General features: G+C 47.3%; 1 protein-coding gene across 1 annotated transcript in view; it reads left to right on the top strand.

Annotated features, from left to right (window-relative positions):
- ENOSF1 (enolase superfamily member 1) overlaps window positions 1-11,245 on the top strand; it is a 40,315-nt gene that overhangs the window by 16,597 nt on the left and 12,473 nt on the right. Inside the window, exons 3-9 of the mRNA XM_011957816.1 lie at window positions 527-642; window positions 3,292-3,378; window positions 3,715-3,741; window positions 6,164-6,236; window positions 6,333-6,371; window positions 6,805-6,887; window positions 8,799-8,833. Of these exons, the coding sequence (XP_011813206.1) occupies window positions 527-642; window positions 3,292-3,378; window positions 3,715-3,741; window positions 6,164-6,236; window positions 6,333-6,371; window positions 6,805-6,887; window positions 8,799-8,833 (460 nt within the window). The remainder of the gene's footprint in view (window positions 1-526; window positions 643-3,291; window positions 3,379-3,714; window positions 3,742-6,163; window positions 6,237-6,332; window positions 6,372-6,804; window positions 6,888-8,798; window positions 8,834-11,245) is intronic.

Below are 11,245 nucleotides of genomic sequence, written 5' to 3'. Positions count from 1 at the left end.
ACTGCACTCCAGCCTGGGCGACAGAGTGAGACTCCATCTCAAAAAAAATAAAAATTAAAAAAAAATAATAAATAAATAAAATTAAAGAAAACAACATATTTGATGCAATTTTAAAAAGAATATACCTTTGAGATGGAGTCTCGCTCTTGTTGCCCAAGCTGGAGTGCAATGACGCAGTCTCGGCTCACTGCAACCTCTGCCTCCTGGGTTCAAGCGATTCTCCTGCGTCAGCCTCCTGAGGAGCTGGAATTACAGGCACGCACCACTGTGCCCTGCTAATTTTTGTATTTTCAGTAGAGACAGGGTTTCGCCATGTTGGCCAGGCTGACCTGGAACTACTGATCTCGAGTCATCGGCCCACCTCTGCCTCCCAAAGTGTTGAGATTACAGGCATGAGCCATCGCGCCTGGTCTAGATTTAATTTTTTTCATAAAATGTTCACATTTGTTTGTTTGTGATGCTTTCGGGTGTTAATTTCTTGACGTAATATAAAAACATAAACAAGGGTTCAATCCTTTTTAAACAGTTGTCTGTGCTGTCAATGCCCTCGCCCACCATGTGCTCGACAAGGACCTCAAGGACATTGTTGGTGACTTCAGAGGCTTCTATAGGCAGCTGACGAGTGACGGGCAGCTCAGATGGGTAAGGGACCTATTTCGTAAAATGCTTATATAAGTAACACTACCAAGGTCTGAGATATCCTTTGAGTGCAACAAATGTGGAAATAGAGATGGATTTATTTGTTTATTTATTTCTTTTTTGAGATGGAGTCTCGCTTTGTTGCCCAGGTTGGAGTACAGTGGTGCGATCTCAGCTCACTGCAACCTCCGCCTCCTGGGTTCAGGCAATTCTCCTGTTTCTGCCTCCTGAGTAGCTGGGACTACAGATGCGCACTACCACACCCAGCTAATTTTTATAGTTTTAGTAGAGATGGTGTTTGGCCATGTTGGCCAGGCTGGTCTTGAACTCCTGCCCTTAAGTGATTCGCCCTCCTCAGCCTCCCAAGGTGCTGGGATTACAGGCATGAGCCACCACACCCGGCCTAGAGATGGCTTTATAATTTTAAAGTAGAACACTTTATTCAGCTAAATTTGGGCTTGAGTCATTTAGATGATCAGTATTTTGAGGTAAACAACTCATTTCTGTAAGACTGATGATCTAAATGACTCAAGCCCGAATTTAGCTGAATAAAATGTTCTACTAAGGAGATGAGGCCCTGAGATTTGGGTCCTGAGAACTATCTCTTCTCTAAGGATTGGGTCTTGAGAGCTATCTCTTCTCTAAGGACCTCATCTTATCCTCCCTGAATTGAGAAATGGTTTAGAGGATCAACTACTGAATGGGCAATCTTTTTATGGAGAAATAATGTGAGTAGTATTAGAGATAGAAGAGAAGGTCATTAAGGAGAAAACAGTAAGAGAAGAGCAAATTTAAAAAGATGGAAGACCATCGTGCCTTTTATGTGCATAGCTTGGTATTTGAACTATAAATTCAAGGCATGAGAAAGTTAGGCTCTGGAGAAAGGATTCTAACACAGTAAGGTGAATTCAATACCCTGACCTTTGTGTTTGTCCCACGGTATCGGATTTTGTCTTTTCCTAACTCGGTTCAGTCTCCCATCCATGCACAGAGAAGGGCACAAGAGAATGTACTTTCAATAGTGCCTGGGATTTCATATTTTAGTTTATACACAGAATATTAAACTTACCTTGAAAGACGTCACCTTGAAGAAGTTCCCACTGGCTGAATCTGGGACAATTTGAGCATCCAAATAAATATGATAGTAATGGCTTATCACCCATTGAATAAAATCCATGAGTCCATTCAGATAACGAACAATCGGCTGGGCACAGTAGCTCACGCCTGTAATCCCAGCACCTTGGGGCTGAAGCAGGAGGATCACTTAAGGCCAGGAGTTCAAGACCAGCCTGGGCAGCATAGTGAGACCCCCGTCTGTACTTTTTTAAAATAAAAATAATAAAACAAAATTTTTTAAGGAGATAATAAACAACAAGGTCAAGCCCACCATTATAGCTGATTAAAATCTAATAAATATAAAAGGAATGATAACATCAGAAACTCACCATTACTGTCATAGCTACAATTAATTGAGGCAAGCGTCATCAAGGGATGCCCAAACTTTGGGACAATAATAACCTCCTTATTTGGAAAACGAAATGGTAACTTCACAGTGGAGAAACCAAATGGACACTAAGTTACCCAAGTGGTAAAAGTTAACAACCCTCATAATAAAGCAAATGACATAATCACTTATGTAGTATTTATGCCAAAAAACTGTATTACCTGAATCTAATCATGAAGGAACTGATGATCAGCCCAAATTGAGGGATGCTGTACAAATCAACTGGCCTGTACTCTTTTAAAATGCTAATAACATTTAAAGAAGAAGAAGAAAAATTACTCCAGGTAAAAAGAGACTAAAGAGGCATGATGACTAAATGCAATATGTGATCCCAGATGGGATACGGATTAGGGTCAAATAAAATACATTATAGGAAAAAACCAGTGACGTTTGATTATGGACTGGCCTTTAGCTAACAGTATGCTATCAATGTTGTATTCCCTGAGCGTGATCATTGTACTATGGTTATGTAAGAAAATATCCTTGTTTTCAGGAACTATACACTGATGTATTTAGGGTAAAAGAGCATGATATTTGCAACTTTATTCAAATGACTCAGAAAAAAAAAGTACGTGTGTGTGTGTTCATATGTATATACATACATATACATATATACACATACATATACATATATATGTGTATATATATATATAGAGAGAGAGAGAGAGAAGAGAGGAAAACACAGGCGTTTTTCCTACTATTCTTGAAACTCTTCAATGGGTTAGCAACTTTTTGTTTTTTTTTTTTAACTTAACCTGTAGGTGGGTTGGTGGGTTGCTATTGCTGCTTTTTAATTCTTGAGATGTGTCCCTGGATGGAAGACCTAAATATCTTCCTCTTTTTTTTTTTTTTTTTTGAGACAGACTTTTGCTCTGTTGCCCAGGCTGGAGTGCAGTGGTGCCATCTCGGCTCACTGCAGTCTCCGCCTTCTGGGTTCGAGTGATCCTCTCGCCTCAGCCTCTGGAGTAGGGCTACAGGCACACACCACCACACCTGGCTCAGTTTTCTATTTTCAGTAGAGACGGGGTTTCACCAGGCTGGCCAGGCTGGTCTTGGTCCCAAAGTCCTGGGGTTAGAGGCTTGAGCCATCACACCCAGCCCTCTTTTTCATTTCTAAGAAGCGCTGTTATACTTTGCTTCCTAACCAGATTGGTCCAGAGAAGGGCGTGGTGCACCTGGCGACAGCGGCTGTCCTCAATGCGGTGTGGGACTTGTGGGCCAAGCAGGAGGGAAAGGTAACTCCTCACAAATGCTTAGGAGGCCCCTGGGAACTACATCACACTGACTTTCCCTACGCACAGAGGAGAGACAGACACACTGCAGCCCCCAAAAGGAAATACAGAGAATTGCTCTGGTGTTTTTTTCTCCCCTGAGAGGTGTTGGCAGTAGGTAGGGAACTGCAGGAGGAGGAGAAAGAGGGGATGGGATGGCGGAAGGCGCAGGCAGCAGTAGAGGTGGGTGTGGGGACCTGGTGGCTGAGAGCCAGCATTTACTGCCAATGCATTTACTGTCAGGAAAAAAATGGGGACTTTACACATATGTCTTACAAATCCTTTCTTTTTTACTTCAAGCCTGTCTGGAAGTTACTTGTGGACATGGTGAGTAGAATTGTTAATGTTACAATTGTTTCTGTAAATGAAATGGATTTCATGAATGACATGCCTTTTGATGATCAGTAAATATATTCAGGACTATCTGTTGATCACTCTGGTGATGATAAAGCAAAAAGCCAATAAAACATGACATTCCTTTTCTGATATCTGATGTAACGGATAACTGTGCCCGTGCAGGCAGTGTGGCACGAGGGGAAGCAGTGAGGGGTCTTGCCTCCCCCACCGTGCGTCTGTAACACGCGATGCCAGTTCTCTGAGCCTCCGTTGCCTGACTGTGACAAGAGGATCATGCTGACTTCTCTAGGAACCTCACAAAATTAAAGATCAATGAGAAAAGCAACTCTTAAACTCTGAAAAGCAAGATGTTATGATATGAAGATATTATCCAGGCCAGGCGTAGTGGCTCAAGCCTGTAATCCCAGCACTTTGGAAGGCTGAAGGATGGCTTGAGCCCATGAGTTTCAGGCTGCAGTGAGCTATAATTGCACCACAGCACTCAGGTGACAGAGCAAGACCCTGTCTCAAAAAAAGAAAAAATACTATCTAGTCATTTTGACACCAAGAGTAAGATGAGGCCATTGTAGCCTCTACTGTACAGTTCCGGCAGGGAAGGAGCTCAACACTGAATTCTAAAGCTATGCACTTGACTGTTTTCTTTCTCCTTGACCTTTTCATAGCAGGGATGAGCAACTGGATGCTGAGGAGGAAAAAACTGGGCAAATTAAAGGGGAATGAGCTTCAGACCTGTGCAGAGCTGGCTGTGAGTCCGGGTTTCACTGCTCACCAGCTGCATGATCTTGAGCATGTGACTCCCCCACTCTGAACTGTGGTGGCCTCAGTGCAACACCTGGGTGGTGGTTAAAAACCTCGTGATCCACAAATGAAGGCCCTTGTTATTAGTTGGCAAAAAATTAAGGAAAAGCAAAGAACACCATGGCCTTGAAGAGTGTTGGGCAGGAGACTACTCCTCCTCTGGAGGAAAGTGAAGACAGGAGGCTGTCACATCGCCTCTAACGTGGAGAGTAGCTTCGGGGCCATCCGTAGGGGAAGGACACAGAGCTCTTGAGCCCCCTTCTAGACTCAAGGCTGGCCTTTTACAGTGGTGGAGGAGGTAGCCACCAAAAGGGAATGATTTGCAGGCCACCAGAAATGTGTCTGAGGTGCCACCTGTGGACTCTCCATTTTTGGATCCTGTTCCCTTTCAATGCCAGTACTCTTTTGTTTTCTTTGTTGTTGTTGTTTGTTTGTTTGTTCATTTGTTTTGAGACAGAGTTTCCTTTTTGTCACCCAGGCTGGAGTGCAGTGGCGTGATCTCAGCTCACTGCAACCTCCGCCTCCCGGCTTCAAGCGATTCTCCTGCGTCAACCTCCTGAGTAGCTGGGATTACAGGCACCTGCCACCATGCCCAGCTAATTGTTTGTATTTTTAGTAAAGACGGGGTTTCACCATATTGGTCAGGCTGGGCTCAAACTCCTGACCTCAGGTGATCCACCCGTCTCAGCCTCCCAAAGTGCTGGGATTACAGATGTGAGCCACCACACCTGGCCCAGAACTCTTGGAAGTAGAATCTCAGGTTTGAAAGAGCTTTCAGGATTTTTGACAGTTATGGTTTACTGGTCGCTATAAGATGTTAGTGGGAATGGAACTACTGGCTGGCTGTTTTCCAACTGACTGTTCCGTCAGGGTGGGGAGAGGTCTCAGCACAAATCCCCAGCCTCGTAGCTCACCGTGGACAGCCCTGCGGTGTGAAGCTGATGGACAGTGATGCCAGGCATTCATCTCCCCACTGAGCTCCTGCTGAGGGTTTGCCTGGGGCCGTGCCCTCCTTCCAGGAAGCGATGTTAGCTTGAAAGAACAGGGTAGGGGCGGGTGGCAAGGGATCAGAGCGTCAGTGTCTGAGGGCTTTGTCGGGGCAGTGAGGAGCCACTAAAGGACTCTACACTTAGCAATGACAGAGTCAAACAATTTAACAAAGCCCTAAAGGTCCCTGCCAGGAAAGAATGAGCCCCATGTATCACCATAAGCAACTTCTTAGAAACATAACCCGCCCCTGTCATCCCAGCGCTTTGGGAGGCCAAGGAGGGAGGATTGCTTGAAGCCAGGAGCTCAAGATCAACCTGGTCAACATAGTGAGACCCCATCTCTACAAAAATAAAAATAAATTAGCCAGGCATAGTGGCACACACCTGGAGTCCCAGCTACTCAGTCCCAGGAGGCTGAGGCAGGAGGATCACATAAGCCCAGGAGACTGAGGCTGCAGTGAGCTAGGATGGCATCACCGCACTCCAGCCTGGGCAACAGAGTGAGACCTTGTCTCTAAAAAAAGAATAATAAATAATTTTTAAAAACAAAATATAACCCACCTTAGAATTGATTCAGGCCTCTTCCCCTCCTATCACGTTGCCAGGATCCCAGGATGCTGGTGTCCTGCATAGATTTCAGGTACATCACCGATGTCCTGACTGAGGAGGATGCCCTAGGTAAGTTTGGAAGCTTTCTCGGTACACAATGTGCACATAAAGTAGTGGCATGCTTTGTTACCTAAAAGAGTGAGTGATGCTTTTTATTTCTTCCAGAAATACTGCAGAAAGGTCAAGTTGGTAAAAAAGAAAGAGGTGGGTTGTAAGAAATTTTTCTTCATTGTTTTTGCTAACATTGTCCACTTTTGAGTGCCCCTGTCCTTTTGGGGGGCACATTGTCCTCCCAAATGCCCCGTGCGAAGGAGCTAGGCCCTCAAATCAACATTCAAGTCTGCATGGTGAAGCCTCCTGGGTATGACCTCTGACTGCAGAGTCTGCTTCAGCCACTGCTGAAAGGAAGTTTGGCTTTAGGATTACACTGTAGGGAGGGCCGTTGGGGAGCAGGGCAGTCCGTGAGGGTATTGTGACCACCTGGGTTTGACATCCTAGTAATTTGTGGCTGGGTGTGTGTGTAGGGCAAGTCAGGAGAACAGCTGGACTCTCCAGGGGAAACAGCTTAGCTACAGGCACTTCCAATTCGGAAGGGCCCTGGAAAGTGCAAAGTGTTGACGGTGCTATGTTTTCACAGAGAAGCAAATGCTGGCACAAGGCTACCCTGCTTACACCACCTCGTGCGCCTGGCTGGGGTACTCAGATGACACGTTGAAGCAGGTGGGCATTTTAACTTGGCTTTGTAAACGGGCTGAATGGGGAGAAACCAACCTGTTTTTCCTTCTGTGCTCACACCACTACTCTCAATACCTCACTTCTGACACCAGACCGGTATGGTTTTCCAGTGTTCCACTTCTTTGTGGACACTAACTGAGTGTCCTGCTCTTTTACTCAATTCTGACACCATCTCCCTGGAGCTAGCCTCAGACCCCGCAGGTTAGGGGCTCAGTCTTGGAGGACTGCCCCATGGCAGATGCCAATCACAAGTCCACGTTGTCACCTGTGCTTCTGACTGGCTTCGCCTCCGATTAGAGGTTCCCACAAACCCCGCTTTGAATTCAGTCATTTGGTGGAATGGCTCATGGAATTCAGGGAAACACTACTTATGTTTACTTATTTATTATAAAGGATACAACTTAAGAACAGCCAAACTGAAGAGACACGTAGGGCAAGGTGTGAGGAGTGGGTACAGAGCTTCCATGTCCCCTCCAGGTGAGCCACGCCCCCACCACCTCCATGTGTTCACCAACCTGGAAGCTCTCTGAACCCTGTTCCTTGGGGGTTTTATGGAGGCTTCAGTATTTAAGTGTGATTCAGTATTTGGCCATTGGCCATCAGTTCAACCTTTAGCCCCCTCCCCTCCCCAGAGATCTGGGAATAGGCTAAAGTTTCCAACCCACAATCATGCCTTTCAGGTCTTTCTTGTCCCCAGCCCCATCCTGAAGCTAGATAAGGGACCTCAGCAGGGCTGTCTCATTCACATACAAAAGACACTCCCATCACTCAGGAGATGCCAAGGGTTTTAGGGGCTGTGTGCTAGGAAATAAGGGAGCAGCAATGGGGGCAGAGACTGAATATATATTCCTTTTCATGTCACATGGGCTTTAGATTCCAGCCTCTCTGGGAGAAATTTAATGTTTTCTTGTTCACCCTTCTGAATCATTTTGGCTGAGGGCGGTGGCTCATGCCTGTAATACCAGCATTTTGGGAGGCTAAGGTGGGTGGATCACCTGAGGTCAGAAGTTTGAAACCAGCCTGGCCAACATGGCGAAACCCTGTCTCTACTAAAAATACAAAAAATTAGCTGGGCGTGGTAATGTGCGTCTGTAGTCCCAGCTACTCAGGAGGCTGAGGCAGGAGAATCCCTTGAACCTGGGAGGCGGTGGTTACAATGAGCCAAGATCACACCACTGCACTCCAACCTGGGTGACAGAGCGAGACTCCGTCTCAAAAAACAACAACAAAAAAATTATTTTTTCTCGTTCTGTAAGTATACAAGCAAATGCAAAGTCATTTTTGCATTTTGGACCCTGGGACTCTGTGACTTAGTGAATCACCTTGGGCTCTGGAAGGTGACATTCCAGGGTATGATTCCCAGGCAGCACCAGCGGCAGACCCACTGCAAGATGGAGAAATAATGCCTATTTCATGGGGTGGTTTTGAGGATTCAGATACATGCTGTAAGCTGTGTCATGCTCAAGGCCTCCTGGCTGGCACATGGCATGCAGTCCGCGCATGGCTGATTTATTACTGTTTCTCCTTACACTGTGCCCACTTTTAGAGTGAGGAGAGAGAGGCTGGCTTCTGCATGTTACTCTTACATCGTTCTATGGATGCCACAGAATATTCTAGCTTTAAAAAGAGAAAGATCAATGCTATATTCCCCTTCCAGGAAGGCTGTGACCTTTAAAAAAAATGGTTCCCATAGAGATGAGGAAAGAATGTCACCCTACAAGTAAAAAGTGATCTCTGTCAGCCAAGCTGTTTCTGCTGTTAATTTCAACAACACATGAGTGTTACTCTGGTCTATGCTATAACTGTAATGTTTGTGAAATGGATCAGCAATGACTGATGTCCTGGTCAGACCAAGGGGCTCTCTCCAGTGTATGACCCTGTGCTCCTTTCCCACAGCTCTGTGCCCAGGCGCTGAAGGATGGCTGGACCAGGTGAGTGTGGTGATGGACCTGACTTGCCCAGTTGGCGGCAGGAGAGACTCAGGCAGTGGAGGGGAGCCAAGGAGTAAAAGGCACCCACAGGCCAGGATCACTCTGGCTCATAGGGATGCATAAGAGAAGTTTCCCCTTAGGCCAGGCTCTTTCTCTAAAGGCAGGATGTGTGTCCTCATTAGAATTCTAGGACATCAGAGTGGAAAGAGGCTTGGGAGATTGTTGATTTCAGGCACTAACCTAGAATAGAAATCCAGTCTTTACCATCAGTAAACAGCGTTGATTCAGCTTCTGCATGAACATCTCCAGAGGCAGCGAGCTTAACTTGGTTAGGCGCTTTCCATTCTTTGAGGGCTCCAAGTATTAGGTGGGTCTTTTCTTTTCTTCTCTTTTGAGACCAAGTTTCACTCTCGTCACCCAGGCTGGAGTGAGTGGCGCAGTCTCTGCTCACTGCAACCTCCACCTCCCAGGTTCAAGCCATTCTTCTGCCTTAGCCTCCTGAGTAGCTGGGATTACAGGCACCCGCCGGCACACGTGGCTAAATTTTGTATTTATAATAGAGACAGGCTTTTGCCATGTTGATGAGGCTGGTCCTGAACCCCTGACCTCAGGTGATCCGCCTGCCTCAGCCTCCCAAAGTGCTGGGATTACAGGCGTGAGCCACCGCACCCAGCCAGGTGGGCCTTTAATGTCAGGAACCCTTTGCTTCCATGTAAGTTCCAGCCAGAGGTCCCAGTTCCCAAGAGCCAGGCTGTTCCTGTTCCACTTGAGTGACAGCCCTCCTCTCCCTCTAGGCCACCTCCTTTCCACACTGCTCATCTGCACTTCTCCCTTCTGACTCTTGCCTGTGCAGGTAAAGACCTCTGGCCATCCTAAGACCTTCTCTGGATGAGCCTCGATGGTTGATGACCCTGCGTCCTGACACAGGGCAGGATGCAGAGGGACCATCATCTCTCTTGCCCCAGTCACTGTGCGTCCCTCAGCGCAGCTCATGGTGGCACTTTTTGCCTGTGACATGTCACCAGGCTTCCTATCTGACTTGCAGCCACTCTGGTCCCTGAGCCTCCTGCTACTCAGTGTATCCTGTGGAGCAGGAGCTCCAGCATCACCTGGGAGCTTGTCAGAAATGCCGCCTGGGCCTCTCCCCAGACCCGCTGCATGGGAATCTGCATTGGAACAAGAGCCCTGAGTGATTCCTGTGCACACTTAAGTTGGAGAGGCACTGAATTCTTGTTAATGCCTCAGCTAAATAAAGGGTTGAGGAGTGAGAGCTTGAAGGAGGCAACATGAAGCCATGGAAAGAGGTGGTGGCGTCTGATGGAACCGAAATCACATCTTGCCTTTTCCCCTCACCCGCTGCAAGTACTTGCTGTGTGGTCATGAGTAAATTGCTCAGCCTCTCTGAACTTCATTTTCTCTCTATCAGTAGAAATAATATGAGCTTTGGTCCTCCTCAAAGTTGCCATATCTCAGAAGGACCAGCACAGGGCAGGATTCAGAGCAGCTGCTGTAAGTACTGGCTGCTTGCCCTCCCTCTACATACCCAGGGGAGGCTGCAGCAACGTATCTGGTAAGGCAGAGAAGGCTGTGGGGAGATTTAAAGGGCCTCTTCTCAGCACAGGAAGCCTGGCACCCAGAGCCTAAGGCCAGCCACCCTCTCTGGAGCATCACGGATCATGTAGTTGAAGGCCCTGGCCGGTACAGAAGAGAACGGCAGGTGCCTGAGAGTGTGCGGCACTCTGCAAGCTGGGGCTCTTTCCAAAGCAGCAGGAGGACCTCAGCCAAGGAGGTGCACAAGGAGGATAGGCTGGTGTTCAAGGGGGCAGATGCTGGCGTCCTCGTGGTGGTGTCCCCTCCTTCACCTGCCAGTGCCCACACTGAAGCCAGCAACACACCCTTCTGACAGCAGAGTCACGCGGTGTGGACGTAGAGGCCCGTGTCTCAAGAGAATAGCTGGACATCCACACAGATTGAGGAGCTCCCTATAAGTGTCTGGATGTGGTATAAAGGAGACCTCTGCACGCAGGATCCAGCTGCACTTTGCTATTCCCTAGTTATGTGACCTCATCATTTTCCCTGCTGGAACCTCAGGCCCCTGCACTGCAGGGGACAGACCATCCCTGTGGCCTTCCTCTCACTGAGTTCATTCAAGACAGAGTTCTCCTTTGTAAACCAGACCCTTCCCATTCAGGCTATCAGACGGTAGCTCAGCACCCATTGTCAGCCCTGCTCTCCTTTCCAGTTCTCACTGTGGCTTTTTTGTTCTTAATTCCTTTTCATGGCACAGCAAAAACTGAGGTAATTGTATTAAAGACCTGACTTCGGCTGGGCACGGTGGCTCAAGCCTGTAATCCCAGCACTTTGGGAGGCCGAGACGGGCGGATCACGAGGTCAGGAGATCGAGACCATCCT

The sequence above is a fragment of the Colobus angolensis genome, unplaced genomic scaffold (genome assembly GCF_000951035.1).
Source record: "Colobus angolensis palliatus isolate OR3802 unplaced genomic scaffold, Cang.pa_1.0 Scaffold45, whole genome shotgun sequence".
Lineage (NCBI taxonomy): Eukaryota > Metazoa > Chordata > Mammalia > Primates > Cercopithecidae > Colobus > Colobus angolensis.
Note: the sequence above shows the minus strand (reverse complement) of the source record. Positions and strands in the feature narration are given on the sequence as shown.